Below are 21241 nucleotides of genomic sequence, written 5' to 3' on the forward strand. Positions count from 1 at the left end.
TCATCTTCTCCAATCGCTAGAGAGCAGGTGGGCCCACTCACCCGAAGACTGACAGGAACACCGACCAATCATAACCTGCATCCCACTTTCTCAGGGCTTGAGGGGGACTTCCGGTTACTTAGCGTCTGCTGGAGGCTGCGCGTTCTGTCCAGGTGTCCGCGTGTTCCCCCGAGCGCAGGGTCCCGGGCCGGCAGCAAGTGGGCTACATGTCGTCCCCGCAGGCCCTAGAGGACGAACAGGGCGGCGGCGATCCACCCAGGGACCTCCGCAGCGTCCTGGTCACCAGCGTGCTCAACCTCGAGCTGCTGGACGAGGATCTCTTCAGGTAGCCGGCCGCATCGGGCCCGCACCCACGCATTGGGTCAGAGGCTCCTGATCTTGCCTGCTGCCACCCCATTGCCCCTGCTTGTACCCCCTGGACGAGGATGGGCTCTGCGCGAGATGCCTGTGCTGCGATTGGGAGGGAACTTGTGCCTGACAAAGCTGCCCCGGCTTCCTCCTCGACGCGGGGGTCTGTGCATTCCCACCCCTGGGAGGTCCTGGCAATCTAGGCAAAAAGTGGTGACCCAAAGTATCCTTCTCAGCAGCCTCCCCTGAGGAATCATGTCCCAGGGAGAGCCAGTCCAGAAAGGGCCGTGATTTGTCCAAGGGCACAAACTTATCTGCAGCTCCTGCATATTCACTATAATTTCCTCTTACATTCCGCATCCCCACCACCACTAGGTGGGGTCTAGTAGCTCTTTATTCATTCTGAGGCCTGAGCCAGTTTCCTTCCTGATGCCGCTTAAATTCTTGACTGTAACTGGGGACTTAATAGTTTGGGCTTCCAAGGCTCCTCCTGGCTTATTGGAAGCTACCTTAGGTATTAACTTAGCCCCACTTAAACCAATTACAAATAACTCCCTGGAGGGCTATTTGCAATGCATTATATGAAAAATGCTGGGCTGGGCAGTGGGAAGCTGGGGACCTAAATTCTTAATCCTCCACTGGGCTCATGCAATGGGCAAGACTTTTCACCTCTGGGGCCTGTTTCCTCATCTGTGCACTGAAGCGGTTAGACTTGAAGTCTGAGGGCCCTTCAAGCTCTAAATCTAGTTCTTTTAAGAACTGGGCTGTCAAGTTGAAGGGTGTAAGTGGCAGACCTTAATGCAGTCCCCCCCACAATTTGTGGGGTTCATCTTGGTCTACTCAAGGGCTTGAGAGGCTTATGCCTTACCCTGGTATGGGCAGTGGAAGAAACACTGGACTTGGGCTCAGAAGACCCGGATACTGCTCAGGATGGCAATGGTTGAGCTGTGTGTGTGTGTGACCTTGCTCAAGTCAGTTTCCCTCTCTGATCCCTGTTCTCATAGTATAAAATATGGGGATTGGTTCATTATCCTTGACTGAAATCCACAGAAGTTTGGGGCATCCTTAAGGCCTTGAAGTTGTAGGTAGAGTGGTGTTAGGATATTTGCCTGGGGAAAGGCTTTCACCAGATTCTCAAAGCATCCCAAACCCCAATCAGGTTAAGAGATCCTGCACTAGAGGCTCATTGAAGATTGTGGGATATGGCCCAGCACCCAAGTCTTTCCTGTTTTTCCCCTCTCCCCACAGAGGAAGGCATTACTGGGTACCCTCAAACCAGCGGCTGTTTGGGGGTCAGATCGTGGGCCAGGCTTTGGTGGCTGCGGCCAAGTCTGTGACTGAAGATGTCCATGTGCATTCCCTGCACTGTTACTTTGTTCGGAAAGGTAAACCAACCCCTCCCTTAACCCACCCCAGCACTGGTGGCCCAGCAGCCACTTCTTTCTGGCCTTGGGGAGCAGACTGAGGAGAAAGAGGGAGAGAGGTAGAGGGGGGAGGGGAGGGAAGGGAGGGGTGAGGGAGAGGGTTAATTGATCGCCCTTAGGGAAGCCTAAAGAGGAAGAAGGCCTGGGGCCAGGAAGAGCCTTAGACCCCATACCTGCTGAGATACTGGTACTTGTTTTCTGGCCCACAGTGGCACAAGACTTTGGTGCTTAACTGTTCCCAGTGGGTCTTTTGTTCTTTATTCTTCATACACCTTCTGGTGCCAGTCCTGTGCTGGATCCTCAGAGGGGTGCTGAAACCTCTGCTGGGAGTTTGAGGCAGTCAGCTTAACTTGGAGAAGAGACCAGCCTGGGAAACAAGAGACCTTGGGTCTAGTCGGAGCTTTGCCATTGATTCACCAGGCGACCTTGAGTGAGATATAACCACCCTCCCCGACCCCTCCTTCATCCCACCTGAAAAATGCAGAAGGGGTGGGGCCAAGCAAGATCCCTGTAGCTGCTTACAGCTCTGGGATCAAATGAAGGAGAAGAGTAATCTTTTAAAACCCATGCTCCCTTTTGAGAAACAAAAATCTCACTCCTAGGCAGATGCTCCCAATTTTAAGAGTCTCTGTCTTCTGCATGGTCCCATCAGCTGAGAATAATTTATGAAACTTTATATGTGATCTGTATTAAAAAAGACAATGGGTTTCCGCCTTCATTTTACAAGTATAAAATAGTTAATAGTAAATACACCTTTTCGTACTACGTTCCCATGCCCCTCACTCCCCATCCTTTTACTTCCTTTACTTCCGTGACAGTCATTGCTATAAAGCATTTGAATACTGACCTTGGGGTGAGCCCCGTTCTCAACTTTGATGCTAGCTGGGTGCAGATGCGCCCTTTGTTCCCTCAATTTGGTTGTAAACTCCAAAAGTGCTGGCCTTTTGATATTGTAATCCTTCTAGCCCAGTGAGACAGTTTTGTTTCGTTTTTGGGGGGGTGGGGGCATTACCTGATCTCTCTGAATCAGTTTCATCATCTGGTTTCTGAAAAGAATTCTTAGTCTTTGCAGGTAAAGTATCTAGTGCAGGGCCTGGCATGATGTGGGTTTTCCATAAATGGTAATTATCATTACTTTTTGATGATGAACTTATGGGAATAATTAAAATTTGCATGTTACAGTGCGCAGCTATGTACATTATCTTGTTTAATCCTTCTAAGTAAACAGCATTCCTGCCACTATTCTATGTATAAGGAACCTTGGACCCAAAGAGGTTATGTAAGAAGCTCCCATAGGGCTTCCCTGGTGGCGCAGTGGTTGAGAGTCCGCCTACCTGATGCTGGGGACGCGGGTTCGTGTCCTGGTCCGGGAGGACTCCACATGCCGCGGAACGGCTGGGCCTGTGAGCCATGGCCGCTGAGCCTGTGCGTCCGGAGCCTGTGCTCCGGGAGTGCCAACACTAATAATCACGAATTATTTGTGTCCCTATCTGCTTCTTGAAAGGCTGCAAGGCAGCTTAAAATAATTGGCAGCTATTATAGAACTATTAAAATAAAAGTCACATTTTCCTGGCGGTCCAATGGTTAGGACTCCATGCTTTCACTGCTGAGGGCCTGGGTTCGATCCCTGGTCGGGGAACTAAAGTCCCGCAAGCCGTGTGGTGCGGCCAAAAATAAATCAGGTAATTAATTTTTTTTTTTTTTTTGCGGTACGCGGGCCTCTCACTGCTGTGGCCTCTCCCGTTGTGGAGCACAGGCTCCGGACGCGCAGGCTCAGTGGCCATGGCTCACGGGCCCAGCCGCTCCGCGGCATGTGGGATCTTCCCGGACTGGGGCAAGAACCCGTGTTCCCTGCATCAGCAGGCGGACTCTCAACCACTGTGCCACCAGGGAACCCCAGTTAACTAATTTTTAAAATAAAATAAAAGTCAAGGCAGATTAGGAGTATGGGATTAACAGATACAAACTACTATACATAAAATAGATAAGCAACAAGGATTTACTGTGTACCACAGAGAATTATATTCAGTATATTGTAATAACCTATAATGGAATATAGTCTGCAAAAAAATTAAGTATGGGAAAAAATAAAACATTTGGGGCAAAAAAATTATTTTAAGAAGGATATTAAGTTTTTAATTTTTTTATTTTTTGGTCGGGCCGCACAGCTTGTGGGATCTTAGTTCCCAGACCAGGGATTGAACTCGTGCCCCCAGCAGTGAAAGCGTGGAGTCCTAACCACCGGACCGCCAGGGAATTCCCTGGGACAAAATTTTCAAAAGTAATAACAAATAAAAGTCAAGGGCCAGGAGGCTAGTAGTAACGGGATTTGGGGGAAATAATTGTGTCAAAATACTAGGCTAAGGCATGTCATTGCAGTTTAATACAAAAGTTAGTTCTGAGCTTCCTGGCAGCAAGGCAAAAAGGGAAGCTCTCTTATTAGTTTGTGATGTGACGCTCTACCAGGTACATCAAGATTTATAAACAATGATGGTGCTCCAATGATATATATATATATTTTTTTAAATTTTTTATTGGAGTATAGTTGCTTTACAATGTTGCTAATGATATTTTTAATTAAAAGATACTGGGAGGTAGAGGTGTTGGTCCTTGGCCATTTATCATATCAATTCTCTTTCTAAAAGCCCAGTATAGAATGTTAGTCAGTTTGGGTTTTTTGTTTGTTTTTTGATTAAAAAAAAGTATTTCTCAGGGCTTCCCTGGTGGCGCAGTGGTTGAGAATCCGCCTGCCAATGCAGGGGACATGGGTTCGAGCCCTGGTCCGGGAAGATCCCACATGCCGCGGAGCAACTAAGTCTGTGTGCCACAACTACTGAGCCAGAACTCTAGAGCCCGCGAGCCACAACTACTGAAGCCTGTGCGCCTAGAGCCTGTGCTCAACAACAAGAGAAGCCACCGCAATGAGAAGCCTGTGCACCACAATGAAGAGTGGCCCCTGCTCGCCGCAACTAGAGAAAGCCCATGCGCAGCAACGAAGACCCAACTCAGCCAAAAATAAAATTAAGAAAAAAAGTATTTCTCTAGATAGGTAGAAGAATGTAATACAGGTGTTTTCTGACTTGGTATAGGTTTAAAGCATGGAGAATCTTGAGCAGGAGTCAAAAAACATTATTCTGTAAAGGCAGAGTAAATATTTTAGGTTTTGTGGGCAAAAGCAATAGCAGATAGTATGTAAACAAATGGGCTTGGTCATATTCCAAAAAATGTTATTTACTACGGTATCAGTTTCCCTATCTATACAATGGTGATAAGACCCACTTTGCATAGTTCATGTGAGACCAACGTGAGAAAAGATACCTTAGCAACAATAAAAAAATTCATAAACAGAAACCTCCATTAAGTAGAGTTGGGAGACCAGAGCGGGGAGCGCTCATGCCCTGTAACAATAGCAGAGCCTGACAGGAAAAAGACTCCTTTCTGGCAAGGACTCAACCAATGAAAAGCCATGGGCTCTTTGTTTACTAGGGCCCTCCCAATTGCACTATACTATAGCCCTCCCTTTTCCCCTCTATAAAAGCATTCTCCTCTTGCTGGACGGGGACTTGCATGTGGCTCACTGTGGTTCAGACCCTGAATTGCATTTCTCTACTGATCCTGAAGAAACCCATCTTTGCTGGAGAAGTATCTGGCTGTCTGTTTCAGGTCCACATAACAAATGCACTCACTCCATAACTGTTATCTCCCTTCCTTCAATATACTGCAGAGCCTACCAGCTCTGTTCCAATACAAATTTTAAAAAACAGGTCTGGAACTCATTCACACTGAAAGGTAAATCACTAGTAACTGAAAATACTGAATTTTAGCTGCAGCCCAAGGATTGGATGGCAGCTTTTTTTTTTTTTTTTTTTTTTTTAATAGTTCGTTGATAGGGAAGGGAGGCCTCCTTCCCAGCCCCTGAAATCAGACTGCTTATGTAGCTGTCTCGTTTCTGGACTCTTGGGAAGCCCTTCTCAAAGGCCTTTGGCCTTGAGGAGCCCCCATTCTGATTAAAAATGCCCCTTTGGCATTGCTGGCTAACAGACCTGAGCAAACCCGCTGGGCTTCAGGGCTTCATAGGCGTGTTTATTGCTGTTGAATGAGCCCCCAGTGCCTGGCAGGCTCCCCATTTGGATGGGGTGGAGGAAGCAATGCTTCTCTAGACCTGCTTCTTTCATCTCAAAGTTGAAAATCATCCCCAAGACATCTTACCACCTACATGTCAGGTTCTCTAAGGTTGGTCTGACTCAGACTAAAGGACTTCGGGGACACCAGGAAAACTCTCTCTAAAAACCCTCCCTGACCTGTTCATTGAGGGTTAATAGTCCTCACGCTGGGGCCAGTGTCTCCCATCCTGTCTTGTGAGCACAGATAGCGAAGGAGAAGGGTCAGGTTGACTTCCATTTGCATTAGGGATGAAGGGACTGACAGCAGGCTTTTCCTGGGAGAATGAATATAAGACAGTGGCCAAACCATATATAAAAAGAGAACTCTGAGCCACAGCTGGTAGCAACTAGCACAGGAAGCCAACCTACTATCTACAAGTCAGGCTTGGAGGAAGTCAGACCACCATTTCTAGCAGCCAGTCCAGGAAGCCAAACCATAGTCCCTGTAATGATCGGCCCCTAATGGCCAGGACTTGATGAATAACTGAGAGCTTCCCTAATTTTTGCCCCTGCTTCCAACTTAGGACTAACTGGGGAAAGCCAAACATCACCAATTACATAGGCTGCCCTGCTTCTAGTTAGCCTGCCTATCACCATGCCAGCAGCCTCCAAGCAGGGCATACCTGAAACCTTTTTTTTCACTATAAAGCTTTCCCGCTCCTCCATGTGCCTTTGAGTCTCTGCAAGCGGAAGTGATTATGGCTGACTCCCTTGATGCACTAAACTCTGAATAAATAACCTTTGCTTGTTCTCAAAAAAAAAAAAAAAAAGAAAGAAAGAAAAGAAAAACAAAACAGGCAGCAGGCCAGATTTGCTGACCCCTGATCTAGAAGAATGGTACCGGGTTCATGACAAGATCCCAGTCACAGAAGGAACAAGACAAAAGCTGAGAGTATTTTATTGAACAAACACAGAGCACTTACTACGCGCCAGATATTATTCTGAATACTTTACGACTCTGAACTAATTTAATCCTCATTAAAATCCTGAGAGGTGTGAACACTATGATGATCCCCATTTCACAGATGCGTTAACTGCTCAGAGGTTAAGTGACTTTCCCAAGGTCACACAGCTGGTGAGTGTCAGAGCTGGACTTTGAATGCAGGGAATCTGGCAGTGTCCCTTCTGTCCTGTGCTATTGATGGAGTGGATCTCCACCTGCACAGGGAGCATCCCAATGACAGGGTCTAGGGTTCTCTCCCCAGTACCTGGGCTTCATCAGGCCTCAGTCCGTAGTTACCAAGCAGAAAAGGAATGGAGAACAAGCAACAGAGGGGCCTGTCCAGCCATGGTGATGGTGAGAGGGCCTACAGGGCTCAGTTGGGCTCACCGTGTGCTGTGTGCCCTTTGCCTGCTGCAGGGGACCCGAAGGTGCCGGTGCTGTACCAGGTGGAACGGACGCGAACAGGGGTGAGCTTCTCCGTGCGCTCCGTGAAGGCTGTGCAACACGGCAGGCCCATCTTCATCTGCCAGGCCTCCTTCCAGAAGGCCCAGCCCAGCCCTGTGCAGCACCAGTTCTCCATGCCTACAGTGCCCCCGCCGGAAGAGCTGCTTGGCCACGAGGCCCTCATTAACCAGTATTTAAGGTGAGAGACCTCAAGGTCCCAGGACAGTGTTCAAACTGCAGTCGCCACCTGTTAGCAGGCCATGGAGTCCTTTAGTTGATCTCGGCCAGCATTTTAAAAAGCTGGACATTTTAGCAGCATTTTAAAAAGCTGCCAGGGAATTCCCTGGCAGTCCAGTGGTTAGGGCTCTGTGCTTCTACTGCAGTGGGCACGGGTTCGATCCCTGGTTGGGGAACTAAGATCCCACGAGCCATGAGGCACGGCCGGAGTGGGGGCGGGGCACGGGGAAGCTGGACTAGAAAAGAAGATACTAGACCGTATTGCCTGTAGTAAGGGTAGGCATCCTTTTGTGAAACATTAGTTTCAGTTGTGTGTGAGAGCATGTGTGCCCATGGGTGGGTGTTGGATCATGGTGTGAAATGCAGGGCTTCCTATTCAGCCAGTTCAGGTACTGTTACAGCTTTCCTACTGTTTAAATACTGAAATACTTTTATAACTGTTGGTAAGTACCTCCCCAGTCCCTGAGTGGTCCCCCTTCTCTTCCAGGGTCACCCATGACCCAGCAGCCTAGGAGTTAATGCCTGCCAGGGGTGAGGGTCCTGCTGCAGAGCTGTGGCCCTGCTGCCTTTGCCTTAGTGCATGTTAAGTATTTTGAATGTCACCTGGTAAAATAGGTTTCTTACTTGAATCACAGCTAATAAAGTTGGAAAAATGCTGGGGCAGTGGAAAGAGCTCTGGGTCCTGACACAGGACAAGTCACGTGGATTTGTTATGGCAAGTCCATGTGCCCAACTTGCACAGTGAGGCCAAACCAACCGAAACATCGGAGTTTGGAGCAGAGAAAGGTTTATTCCAAAGCCATGCAAGGAGATGGGTGGCTTATGCTCTAAAAAACCCCGAGCTCCCTGAAGGGCTCTAGAGCGCAGGCTCAGTAGTTGTGGCACACGGGCCTAGTTGCTCCGCAGCATGTGGGATCTTCCCAGACCAGGGATCAAACCCATGTCCCCTGCACTGGCAGATGGATTCTTAACCACTGCACCACCAGGGAAGTCCCTCCTGAAGGGTTTTGGCAAAGCATTTTTAAAAGCCAGGTAAAGGAGGAGGGTCGCAGGGTAGGTGATCAGCTCATGCACAATTCTCTGATTGGCTGATGGTGAGGTAAGAGGGCAGTTAACATTGTTAGTCCTTAAGCTCCAGGAGGCCTGGGGCTATGTGCTCATGGTCATCAAGTAGTTAACATCTTTATTTGGCTGGGGGGGTGTGGTTAGCATCTGTAAAACAACTCAGGAGATGTGCAGCATATGCTGTTATCTAGGTACTTCAGAGAGTAAAGCAGAGGATATGGGGGAAGGGCCTGTCCCAGGAAGGCCCCATAGGGTCCTGCTCTGTTACAGTTCCCCTCCTCAATCTTGAGGAGAACAGGTTTTGAACAATAAAAGGAATAAAGGTTCAGATAAGGAGGTTAATCATAAACTTGACAGAGGTATCCACAGGGTCCTGCTCGGTTATAGATTGGGGCCAGTGCTCCACTTCCCACCTGCTGTGTTGCTTTGCTCGACTCCCCAGCCTCTCAGAGCCCTGCTTCATCTAAAAAATGGGAATGGCTGCATTTGCCCTGCAGACTTCACAGCTGTATCATAAGGAGAGCCCCGCCGCCTTGTGCAGCAGTCAGGGCTGTCAGCCCGGTGTGATGGAACAGACGTGCATCTGCACCTGGGAAAAGCCTGGGTTCAAATCTAGACTCTGCCCCTGCCAGCTGTGTGAGTTTGGCAAGTTGCTTTTCCACTGTGTGCCTGTGTCCTCAGTTGTAAAATGGTGCCAATCAGAATTTCTACCTTATAAGGCTGCTGTGAGGATTACACAAGATAACAAGGCCCTCAGCGAGTGCTCAGTAAATTGTAGTTACATCACTCTTGACAGAGAGGAATAAGCACGGAGCCTGGTATGCGGTCAGAGCTCCAAAATGTTTGAGAAATGAAAGGAGGACATTGTTCTTAAAGGTCCCTGAATCTAGACCTGTGTGTCCCATAAGGAAGCCGCTAACCACAGGTGGCTGTATTAAGTTAATTAACATTAAATAGAAATAATTCAGCTCTGGTCCTCGGTCACACTGGCCACATTTCAAGCCCTCAACAGCTACATGTGGCTCGTGGCTAGCTACCACAGCGGACAGTGCAGCCACAGACCATACTATCATCACAGAAGGTTCTGTCAGACAGGGCTCGAAAGGATAGGGATGGAAACGGAAATACCGGGGAAGAGCCTAGGGGCACAAGGGGTGTCCTTACTGTGGCAAAGGGGCTTCCCTGGAAATGGGCTCCTCTCCCTGGAACACAGCGTCCCCAGTTGCTCAGGGTTAGGTAAGTCAGTCCAAGTAGGGCAGCCTGTTTCCTGAGTGTTAGAATAGAGAAGTGGTTAAGAGTGTGAACCGAGGAGCCAGACTGGGTCCGAATCCCGCGCCCCTCCACCTCCTGAGCAGGCTACCTGCACCCTCTGTGCTTGCTTCACTTATCAGATGACAGTGAGAACAGCATGGATCTCACAGAGGTGTTGATGGGTGAGTTCATGTGTGTGAAGTGCCTGGAACAGGGCCTGTCACAGGGTACACCGCATGACTAGATGATGTGTTGGCTTCATATGTCTTATCTTGTCTCCTCCACAGTACTTATTATGAGGTAGGTGACTGTCATTATCCACATTTTGCAGATGGGAAAAAGGCTGAGCGATGACTAACTTGCACCAGGCCAGAGGACTTATAAGTGGCAAAGAAAGGATGCAAATCTATCCTATCTTGCCTGCCAGAGGGGAGGGGAGCTTTGGGGATAAGTCAGGAGTCCCTGTGGAGGAATGAGAGGGGTCAGAAGAGGCGGCTCAGAGGACAGGCTCCCCATCTTCCTGGGTCTCCCCATCCCTCTCCCCTTTACTTTCAGGGACCCTAACCTCCAAGAGAAGTACCGAGTGGGGCTGAACCGAATTGCTGCCCGGGAGGTGCCCATTGAGATCAAGCTGGTAAACCTACCCACTCTGAGCCAGCTGCAGAGCATGGAGCCCAAACAGATGTTCTGGGTGCGAGCCCGGGGCTACATTGGTAAGAGGACCCCATGGCCTGAAAGGAAACGCTCTCCGGGGGCCTAGACCTGTACCTCATTTGCCCTTTGTGGCCTTGGGCATGTTACTTCCCCACTCTGGGCCTGTTTACTTATCTGCATGATGGGGAGGTTGGCTCAGCCCTTTGTATGGGGAGAACGGGCAGGTGACTGTAATCCTAATGTTGGTCCTTTCTGGGGAAGGCAAGGCACCTTGCCAAGATTCTTCCCCAGGTCCCCTGCTAAGCATCAGATGTCTTTGTGCAAACTGGAAGAAGACACCTCGGGGGTCCACGGTGGGAGACTTGGGGACTGAAGATTGGATTTCAGTCCTCACCTGCACCTGCCCCCCTCCCATCCCTGTCTCCCTTATCGCCCATCACACACACACACACCTTGGGCCAGGTGCCCTTGGGCAGTGAACAGTCTGCACACCTATGCACGGCAGCCCCTTTCTCCCTACCTCCCTGCAGGTCCTGAGCTGTAAAGCCCAGGAGCCCAGGGCTGATGGGGCCGGAATCTGTTGCAGGGGAGGGCGACATGAAGATGCACTGCTGCGTGGCAGCCTACATCTCGGACTATGCCTTCCTGGGCACAGCACTGCTGCCCCACCAGTTGCAGCACAAGGTGCACTTCATGGTCTCCTTGGATCACTCCATGTGGTTCCACGCTCCTTTCCGAGCTGACCACTGGATGCTCTATGAGTGTGAGAGCCCCTGGGCCGGTGAGTGTGGGACCATGGGGGATGAGGGTGCTGACCCTGGGAGGGCAGGGAGCCTGCTTTCTTGGGTGATGCTGTCCCCCCCCCCCCCACTTTCTATGGAGCACCACACAGATCACTCACTTCCTCTTCTGCTTCCCTAAGCTGTGGTATCCTTGTCTTCAAAATGACAGGGTGAGGCCTGAGGATGGGACACCTGCTCAGCTCTTAATTTCTGTAACATGCTGGGAATATGATTCAGTTTATCTCAGAGACTCAGTTCTAGTCCCAGAACCACTTCAGATTACCTGTGTGATCTTGGGCAAGTCCCATCTCCTCTCTGAGCCTGTTTCCCCATCTCAACAAATAGGGTTGCATTAAAACAGAGGTATCCAAAGTTGGTGGCCCATCAGACCACCACTTGGGGGAGCTTTTTCAGAACATTCTCAGATTCCATCCCTAAGATTCTGACTCTGCAGATCTTGGATGAGATCCAGGAAACTATTTTTAAGAAGCTCCCAGGACTTCCCTGGCGGTCCAGTGGTTAAGACTCCATGCTTTCACTGCAAGGGGCACAGGTTTGATCCCTGGTCGGGGAACTAAGATCCCACATGCTGCACGGCGCAGCCAAAAAATTAAAAAAAGAAAAAAGCTCCCTAAGTGATTCTGACAATTAACCTGGTTGAGGGTCAGGGCACTCAGCATTCTCTAAGGGCCCCACTGCTTGGATACTCCTTATAGTGTTGAGAGAAACCCAGACTCGTTCATCAGTGCCTAGTCTCAGAGCCCTGGGTTCCTTTCCAAGGAAGTGCATTTCAAACAAAGAAAAGCCTTGCTTTGTGAACCAGGGACAAAACTGGAGGGACTTCTTATACTCAGGGAAGGGGGGCTCTCAAGCACCGACAGGATCACAGTAAAGGAGCCGCCACTTGAAGTTAGGACTCTTGGGTTCATGTTTGGCCTGAGCCTTAAGGCCAAGTTCCTGAGCCTCTCTGGATTTGACTGGCATCATCTGGAACATGGGACAAGGCCTAAGTGAGCTGTTCTGCATATAAGAGAAACCAGCAGTTCCCTTCCTAAATAATCAGACTAAGGCCCTGGGCTAGCAAGGGAGAATCTCCACGTGGGGAGGGGGTGGCCAGGCCTCACGGCTCCACGTCCTGTCCTCCGAGCCCCTTTGTCCCTGTGGGGATGGAGGTGGGGTTTTTTTTTTGTTGGTTTGTTTGTTTGAATGAATTACCAGCCTGGAGGGCCTGGTTTGATTTATTATAAAGGGAACTGATGGGGACTTTTCTGGTGGCGCAGTGGTGGGAGTCCGCCTGCCGATGCAGGGGACACGGGTTCGCGCCCCGGTCCGGGAAGATCCCACATGCCGCAGAGCGGCTGGGCCCGTGAGCCATGGCCGCTGAGCCTGCGCGTCCAGAGCCTGTGCTCCGCAACGGGAGAGGCCACAGTAGTGAGAGGCCCGTGTACCGCAAAAAAAAAAAAAGGGGGAACTGATGGGTTTCCTCACACAGGTGGCCAGAAGTGGGGCAGATCTGGTTAGCTGAGCTACTGAACCAGACTGTTCTCAGAATGTATCCCCTTGGGATTTTTTTGAGGAAGCCAGCAGATATGTGAAAGTGCTTTTAAACCATCAAGTGGGATTCCCATGGGAGGAGTTACCCCTGATGACCAATCATAATAGGCTCTTAAAAGGGTGCCTGGAGATTGGGAGTGACAACACTGAGCGTACCCTGGCATGGGGTGGCCCAACCTGAGTTGTACGTTTTTCAAGGAGGGCATTTGGCTGGGTGGAAGGAAACAGTTCTCTCCCTTATCTTCGCAGGTGGCTCCCGGGGCCTAGTTCATGGGCGGCTGTGGCGTCGGGACGGGGTCCTGGCTATGTCCTGTGCCCAGGAGGGCGTGATCCGAGTGAAGCCCCGGGACTCAAAGCTGTAGCCAGAGGTACCAGCTTGGTCTGGGGCTTCAAGGATCTCCCTTCTCCCCCGACTCCTGAGGCAGGAGTTACCATCCAGGGCTGGGCCTTTGGTCCTGAACATGGAATAAAGAGACTTCTACCAGTGGAGCTGCTGGCTTTTAATCCCCCTTGGCCGGAACTGCAGGCCTCCCTCCAGCCATCAACCCCAGGACTCCTGGGCCAGAGTTCCTGGCCCTTAGCCAGGCTGGCTCGGAGGCCCAAGGAAAAGGGACTGTTGACCCTGACCTGGGGCACAGCCCCCAGAATTCATAAGCTTGAGAGGCCGCACCAGACTTTCTCCCTGCACCGTCCTAGCCAAAGCCTGTCCTGAGCCCAGCTCAACAGAAGCAGCACATTTCTTCAGTCTGCTACAAATCCTTTGTGGAACTTCTAGGGGTTCCCAGCACCCCTGGTCACCTCCCAACTGCTGTCCGTGTCCTCATCCGCCCCTACCCCACTTCCCATCCTGGGGCAGTGCCTCTCCCCACAGTGGCCTTAAGTCTAGGTGTGGTTAGTCCAGCACCTCCTTGATGAGTAGTTCTTTGAGACTGGGGGGTGGCGTGGGCGTCAGGCCTGCCTCTTGCAGGGCCTGGAGCCGGGCCTCTGATTGGTGTTTGTCCAGGCCCAGGTGCCAGGAGAGCCGCACGTGGGCCTCCAGAAAGGGTGCCAGAAAAGGGTGAGGGCTCTTGTCCCCCAGCAGCTGTAGGGCCTTCTCACAGCATGCCCGGGCCTCCCCAGGGTCCTCCAGCTCCTGGTGGCACACAGCCAGCCCCGCCAGGGTCAGCAGAGGGCGGTCTGGGCCTGAGGGGACACCCAGCTGGGCCTGCAGCTGCCAGGCGTTGGCCCAGAGCGCCAGGGCCTCGCGGTAGAGGCCAGTGCAGGTGAGGCTCTGCGCCCGCCGCAGCTCCGGCAGCACAAAGAAGTCTTGCAGGTCCGGGGCCTGGCGCAGCTCAGGGACTGCCTGGAGGTGGCCCAAAAACTGCTCGAAGGCCCGGCTGCGGCGGGCAATGGTCTCTGCGGTAAAGTTCCGGCGCAGGCGCTTGCGGGGGAAGGAGATGGCAGCCATGGGGCCCCGGAACTGCCGCTGCAGGTTTCGGTGCAACCGCTCAAAGTCCGAGTATCGGCGGGAGATCTGGGCTGGCTGGCGACCCGGTGGCCCCGGGCCCATCACGGCGAGGGTGTAGAGCTGCGGGGGAGGGTGGGGGTCAGGGCAGGTGCAAGGTGTCCCCGGGACCCTTCCGTCTCACTTCCAGCTCTCTTCCCCCACCTCTTCCCTTCACCCCCGTGGCTGCTGGGGAGCCCAGTCTCATCTTACCTGAGGCTCATCTGAAATGACCCAGGCCCAAGGCAGCATGGGGAGAAAAAGACAGAGATGAGCTTCAGCGCCTGGTCCAGCCGCCCCCTCTGCCCCTCCTAGGGAGTACTCCCTTCACATAGGGCAGGGAGCTCTTCCAACAGCCCCTCTGGAAAAGCAGCCGAGGGCCGAAACCCAGGCCCATCTCTTGGGCCTCTAGAGCCAACCTTTAGGGTCAGCTTGGAGTTTCATTCCACTCTGGATACACAGCCCCACATCCCTGGCCAGGTTATTCCAATCCAGACCCAGAACACAGGTCTTCAGACAGCCCCAGTAGCGACCAGTGTGAAAAGTGCACTGGGACCCAAGTTCTAACCTCAGGTCAGGTGCTCCCTCACCATGTGATGTCAGGCAGGGCAGTCCCCTTCTTGGGTCCGCTTCCGACTCTAGTGACTGGAGCGCTGGCCCAGCTCACTGTTTACTTAGGTGTGGGACGTGTGCAAACGTTGGCACCTGGGTGGTTTAGGGGGTATGTACTGGAGTAAATAACACTGAGTCAGAGGCAGGAGGCGAAGCCCCCACTAAGGCTCTGTGAGCCTTTCTGACTGCACATTGAGAAGCTCTCAGTCTGGTTTAAAAAAGCCCTTTTCATCTCCATTTTTAGAAGAGAGCCAGAAAGAGACTCTCAGGTCGGGGCCTTCTTCAGGCAGCAGCATCCAGGCAGGGCTTAATGACACTCTCACTGCTTTTATTTTGACGGTTATCTTCTCTTTATGGCAAAGTGAGCCTTTCCATATACAGTTGTGCTATAAAGTTGTCTTTTAAACTTATTTTTTTAAAATAGGTTTATTTGAAGAGAAACATGAAGCACAGAATGGTACAAGTAGCATTTAGATAGGACAAGAATTGTGAGGGTGCTGGAGGTTTGGGAGACACTGAACAAGATGACCACTAAGCTTCCCCCCAGGTCCGAGAACCCAAATATAGATTAATCTGTAATCATGCTGAGCTAACAGGTCTAAAGGGGGGATTAGCAAGCGTTCGATGTTGAAAGCATACTAACACCAAACCGAGACTCTTCTCTCGAATTTGTTCTGTGACACTGCCAATATCCTAGCCACCCCGGTCAGTTCGGTTTGCCTGCTCTATCCTTCCCTTGAAGAGTCACAGTGTACAATAATATTCAGGATTGAAAAGTTTAACAATAAAGAAACTTATTTTACTCTCGTTCAATTCTGCATTCCCCAAACATTGCATATTGACTGTAAAAACTTTTTTTTTTTTTTAAAGAACAGTTATTGATATTCCAGGGAGGGAACCAATTTTCTGCTAAACACATTTCAGGAAGCACTGGTCTATAGTGACCCCTTATGCTCATCTAGCTTTTATTTTCATTTGTAATTTCTGGACAAAACCCCATTTTACATCCATTATCTTATCCTTATACTGTCCCGCTGAGATAGGTAATGAGAGTCACTCCATTAACTGAGCGCCTACCCTGCACCACGTGCTGTGCCTAGCTCTTCACATCTACTATTTTATCATCACAACAGCACTGCCCGGAAGCCATCCTTACCTCCATTTGACAGCTCAGGAAGCAGGCCCCAAGAGGGGGCAAAGGGCTCAACGACCTCCCTTAAGCCGGTAAATGGCCCAGCTGGGACTCAAACCCAGGCCGACCTAATTCCAAAGCCTGTGCTCTTAACCCCCAGGAGACGTTAAAGCAGGATTTAGGGTCCCCATCAAACAAAGAGAAGATTCGTCTCCCCAGACCTGGGCCAGGCCAAACTTGGCTCTATCTTGTCATTCTCTTCCCAGAGTTGCCCGCATACTTCCTTGTCTCCCAGCTGCTACTGATCCCTGGCGCCCCCTTCCTGTGCATGACCCCCAGCCAGGACTTTCGCCACTTAAGATCTGATCATCGGGAGTCAATCTCTGCTCAAATGGGAGCAGTCGCCCCATGGGCGTGGCCCTTTTTTCACTAAGAGCTGCAGAGAGGGGTGGAGAAGCCCAGACGTGGGACAGGGCTCCAGGCCCCCTTCCTGCTGAGTCAGAAATGGAGGAGGGTGGTGAAGAGGAGGGAAGTGAGAGGCAGGGAGTTGCTGCTGCCATGACCAGCCAGGTCAGGCTGGGTTTCAGGACCGGGACCACCGAATTCGCCATGTGTTTCTCCTTTCCACAGCCAGGAAATCAGGGCCTCCCCACCGCGCTGATCTTCACCGCAACCCTACCCATCCCATAAATCCAGTCCTTAGGACAAACATTCTGTACAGGTGTGGGTGCTGGAGAACTGACTTTCCTGGGTTGTAAAGAGGGTACAACAGGCCCTAGAGGCCAGACATTTTCAACCCAAAGGTAAGTAATAATAATAGAACTACCATTTTATCGAGCACTTCACGATGCCAGGTGCAACGCTAAGGGCTTTCTATGCACTGTCTCATTTGATTTCTGCGACGATCCTGGGCATTATCCCCTTGTTCAGATGAGGAAACAGGGTCGTCAAAGTTTCACAATTCACCCAAAGTCAAACGACTGGTAGTAACTGGGATCCAAAACCCATTTTTCTAACCACTAACCAATGCAACTTGGATCTCAAGTCTGACTCAGATAATATTCTTCCTTGCAAAAACCAGGGAGCAGGGGACACGCACACTAGTTCTTAGTCTCAGAACCAGGACTGGATAGGTCCACAGTCCCTCAAAAAAGTTTTAAGTCATTTGCCTGAGGATTTGCTCAAGTTACATCCCCTTTCTGGCTTCAGTTTCCCCATCTGTAAAATGGGGCAGCCACTTATAACTACACAGCCAGATCCCCCAGGAAGCTGGCGTTTTCCCTACTTTCTCTTAGCCAGACTTCTAGACTCACAGCCCAGGGATTCCTGGACCCTCACTCACCACGTACTTGGAGGGCGGGTCCTTGACCACGTTGGCGCTGGTCACCTCAAAGAGCAGCCGCTGGGGTACCAGGGTGTTCCGGGACTTCTTCCAGAAATCTTGCAACTGCCGTGTCAGAAGCTGACTACCCCGCTGCCCATCAGGTGGGGGACTCCGTTCTGCATGAGCACAGGATGTGCCTGGGGCCAGGTTCCACATAAATTACATGCCCTGACCTCATTCATCCTCCCAACAAATGACAAAGGATTTATCCCCATTTGACATAAATGGAAACGGAGGGCCAGAGAGGGGGCCTGGTGTCAAACACCTGCCCGGCAGACAGTAGATGTTAAATAAATATCTCCACCCCCAAAACACTGCTAGCACATTACTACCATTTGTATCCCAGACCCTGTACATATCATGCCCTAAACAACCCGGGATGGGAGTGATTTCCCCTATTTGACACAAGGGAACTTAGCTGAGAGAGGTGTTGTGACTCTCTCAAGGTCACACAGCCAAGAGGTGGCTGGGGCACTTAAAGAGCAGTGTCTGCGTTTCGGCTGGATCAGCTCGGGAACGCGGCTGGAGTGGAGGCCTAATCGAGCCCCAGGGTTCCCGCCTCCATCCTCCCGCACTCGCCTGCGTCTTCTCCCGCCGCCCGGTCACCATCGGGCAGCGGGTCGGGGTCAGCCTCCTCGTCGTCCTCGTCGTCCTGGTCCTCGTCGTCCTCGGCACTGGTGAAGCTCAGGGTGCCGCTGAGGCGGGACGACAGGCCCTCGGCGTCGTCGTCCTCCAGTTCCGAGCTCTCCGGGAACTGCTCGGCCTCGGGGCCGGCCGCTGCCTCCCCGGGGCCGTCGCCGGTCAGGGCGTGCCGCAGCCGGTGCAAGAGCCGCGAGGCCATGGCACCCCGGGGGGAGCTCGCGACGCTGGGTCCCGGGCTGGGGAGGGAGGCGAACCCCAGCCCCGCGCGGGGAGGGGGCGGGGCGGGGCCGGGATTGAGGGAGGGTGGGGCGCCGCGGAGGCCCCGCCCTTGCCTGTGGAGGGTCCCGCGACTCTGCCGGCGCCTCTTTCACCCACTGGCGCGGGTCTGCCTCCTGCGCCCCGAAGTGCACTCTGGGGCGCCCCGCTCCCCGGGGTTCTCGTGCGGCCCGCCGTGCCTGGACGAGGGCAACCGGGCTCCGCCGGGTTCCGCCGGGCCCAGGCCGCTCCGGCCCCTTCCTGCCGCCGCCCCGCCTCCGGCCCCGCCTGCTCCCTGAGCCGCCCGGGAGTCCCGGGCCCTTCGCTCCATGAGGGATTTGGGAATCCTGGGTAGGCCTGGGCAAGCCCGCGGCTCCCTAAGGGATCGTCCCCAATCCGGAGGGGCCTACACCCTCCTTGAATCCTCCCAACCCTCCGGAGACCCAGGCTGGCCCCAATCTATCCCCTAATTTATACCCAGCACTCTAACTTTCCAAAGTCATTACGCGGCAGTAGGAAGCCCATCTCTCCTTTGAGGAAACCGAGGCCAAGAGAAGCCGAGTGATCTGGGATGAAATCTGACCTCTGACCTCGAGTAGCCTAGGTTTTCTCATATGTAAAACAGGAGCAATTAATACGAATTTAAGTACAAATTTTGCACAGAGGAGGGACTAAGAGGATAATAAGTTACACAATGATTATTGTTTCTACAGTGTTCACAAGCTTTTACAATCTCATTTGAGCCTGCCTCACACACAGGACATAGGCAAACGGGGAAAACTGAGACCCAGAGAGGCTGAGTTACTTTCCCCAAGTCATACAGCTTGCCAGAGTTTTCTGAGTGTAGGGCCCTGCAGCCCAGGTCTCCTGAGTTCCACATCCTGTTCTTTTCTCACGCTACAGGCCTGGTAATCTCAGCAACTCCCCCAGTGAGCTGTGTTTTTATTTTTTATCCAGAGGGCAGCAGTAGGTCAAAAATTTATTGTCCCTTCCCGTCAAAAGACCTAGCTATCAGTCCCTAGCAGGGCAGATATCGCTAGTTATAAAATCAAACAAGTAAAATCTCTCTGATGGTAGCTCCTCCCCTTTTTAAATGGCACAGGAGAGAGGGGTATGGGAATAGCTTTGAATGGAACACATACTGCCTGCCCTCCCTCTGTACAGAAGGGGCAGGGCTTTCATTTCTTGAAGTTCCACTGTATCCTCCATCCTGTTCTAGGCACTTTACAAGGGGTCACATCTCACCCTCACAACATCCTGGGCAGGAGGCTCTTAGTGGACAAGAATGGTCCATTTTCAAGATGAAGAAACTGAGGCAAATAGACTTTCCCAAAATCCACAGCTAGGAAATAGGGGAGCTGGGATTTAAGGCCAAGTCTGTGTAATCTCAAAGCTTTAATGACTCTTCATTCAGCTTCCCAGCAGGGTGTTGGGGCAACAAAGACACACCTCATTTGTTCATTCATTCAGCACTCACCCATTCACCAAACATTGGCTGAATCTTAACCTGTACTTTGGCAAATGGCTTACAAGACTGGGTACAAAGCAGGTGTTCACGAAACCACGGGTTGTCAGAGCCATGAGGGTCTGGAGGAGGGTTGCTCCGAAATCTGGTCTAGCATCTCCATTTTACAGATGGGTAGTCTGAAGCTCAGTGAAGGAAAGTTACCCTGGGCCATACCCACAGGGCCAGAACTAGGAGATCTTTTGAGGTCTTGTATTCTCCACTACTCTTAGGCTCCGTATGGATCTCTCCCCACAGCCTCCCTGAGAGGTGGTCATCAAACTCCTGTTTGCATACATTCAGTAACAGGAGGCTCATTACCTTATGAGGCTGCCCAGTCCCATTATTATTCAACCACCACTGTTAGAAAGGTCCTCCTTATATAGAACCAGATGTCATTCTGTTCACTTATTCTTCCAAAGATCATATTATTTTTTGAACACTTGCTAAGTGCCAAGTGCTGGGTGCTGGGGAGTGCACTGGCAGGCAGGTAACAGTTTCTGGTCCGTGGAACTTAGAACAGGTCGTGAGCCCATGGCATGTTCAGTGCTATGACTGAGGAAAATACTGGAGACCACCTTGGACTCCTTTGGCCTGGGTACAGGGGAGGAAGGATCCTGGAGGAAGTATCGTTAAAGCCGAGAAAGAGGATAAGGAAGTAGGCAGGTGAACAAGGGGAAGATGGGAGTTTCTGGCAGAAAAAACCCAGAATGTGCAAAGGCCCGGGAACTTTAAAGGGTGGTGTTCGGAGCTTTATTTTAGTCTGAACAGAGAAGAGCGGCATGCAAGGTGGGAGAGGAAAGGGGATGAGAATGGAAGGGTGAGTGGGACCTTGCTTGGCCACACTGAGTTTGGACCTTATCTATTTCCCTGAATAAATGAAAGAACAAATTAATGAACAAAGGATTGCTGCAAGTTCCACACTCTCTGTTCCAAAGGGATTAAGTGGTTCCAATGTTTGTGTCCAAATTGGCATCCCCTGGGGAGCACGGCCCCTTGGCCCTGTGCCTGGCTGGGGGAGGCCTTATTTAGCCTGGCCTGGCTCCACTGAGATTTCCTTGGGAATATCTGTGTATAGGGCAAGAGGGCAGCCCAGCTGTCACTGTCCATCTGACTTCCTTGGTGTCCAGCCCCCTTTCACTAGCCCCAGACCCTGTGTTTAGTCATCTCCGTGCTCTTTTTGTTGACTTAGCTACCGTCCATAAATGTTGTCTATCCCCGTGTGGGATTGTGGGTTGTCAACACCCCGTGTGGACCCTGTACGTTCTCAGGGTGGGCTCGCCTCGGACTTGACTTGATCTGCCCACTCCTTCCCTCTCCAGATGGCCAGCTGAGCTCCTCCAGACTTCCTCCTCAAGCTCTAG

At 51.6% G+C, this 21241-nt stretch overlaps 2 protein-coding genes across 2 annotated transcripts; one reads left to right on the plus strand and one right to left on the minus strand.

Moving 5' to 3' along the window:
- The first annotated feature begins 108 nt into the window (after positions 1 to 108).
- ACOT8 (acyl-CoA thioesterase 8) lies at positions 109 to 13252 on the plus strand. The gene is made up of 6 exons (XM_060030722.2): positions 109 to 325; positions 1597 to 1733; positions 7296 to 7521; positions 10431 to 10588; positions 11116 to 11310; positions 13115 to 13252. The coding sequence occupies exons 1-6, from the start codon at positions 207 to 209 to the stop codon at positions 13225 to 13227; spliced, it is 948 nt and encodes a 315-aa protein (XP_059886705.1). The 5' UTR covers positions 109 to 206; the 3' UTR covers positions 13228 to 13252.
- A 247-nt stretch (positions 13253 to 13499) lies between these two features.
- SNX21 (sorting nexin family member 21) lies at positions 13500 to 18603 on the minus strand. The gene is made up of 3 exons (XM_060030721.1): positions 18056 to 18603; positions 17435 to 17613; positions 13500 to 14432 (listed from the first exon to the last, which is right to left on the minus strand). Exons 1-3 carry the CDS (start codon positions 18315 to 18317, stop codon positions 13758 to 13760), a joined length of 1116 nt encoding a protein of 371 aa, XP_059886704.1. The 5' UTR covers positions 18318 to 18603; the 3' UTR covers positions 13500 to 13757.
- Positions 18604 to 21241: the final 2638 nt, after the last annotated feature.

The sequence above is a fragment of the Delphinus delphis genome, chromosome 15, assembly GCF_949987515.2.
Source record: "Delphinus delphis chromosome 15, mDelDel1.2, whole genome shotgun sequence".
NCBI classification, from domain to species: domain Eukaryota; kingdom Metazoa; phylum Chordata; class Mammalia; order Artiodactyla; family Delphinidae; genus Delphinus; species Delphinus delphis.

Coding starts and splice junctions, on each gene's coding strand:
- ACOT8 (XM_060030722.2), top strand. CDS start 207: ATGTCGTCCCCGCAGGCCCTAGAGGACGAACAGGGCGGCGGCGATCCA. Junction 10,589..11,115: donor GCGAGCCCGGGGCTACATTG/GTAAGAGGACCC, acceptor AATCTGTTGCAG/GGGAGGGCGACATGAAGATG. Junction 11,311..13,114: donor GTGTGAGAGCCCCTGGGCCG/GTGAGTGTGGGA, acceptor TTATCTTCGCAG/GTGGCTCCCGGGGCCTAGTT.
- SNX21 (XM_060030721.1), bottom strand. CDS start 18,317: ATGGCCTCGCGGCTCTTGCACCGGCTGCGGCACGCCCTGACCGGCGAC. Junction 17,614..18,055: donor GGCGGCGGGAGAAGACGCAG/GCGAGTGCGGGA, acceptor ACCTGGCCCCAG/GCACATCCTGTGCTCATGCA. Junction 14,433..17,434: donor ACCCGCCCTCCAAGTACGTG/GTGAGTGAGGGT, acceptor CCTCCCCCGCAG/CTCTACACCCTCGCCGTGAT.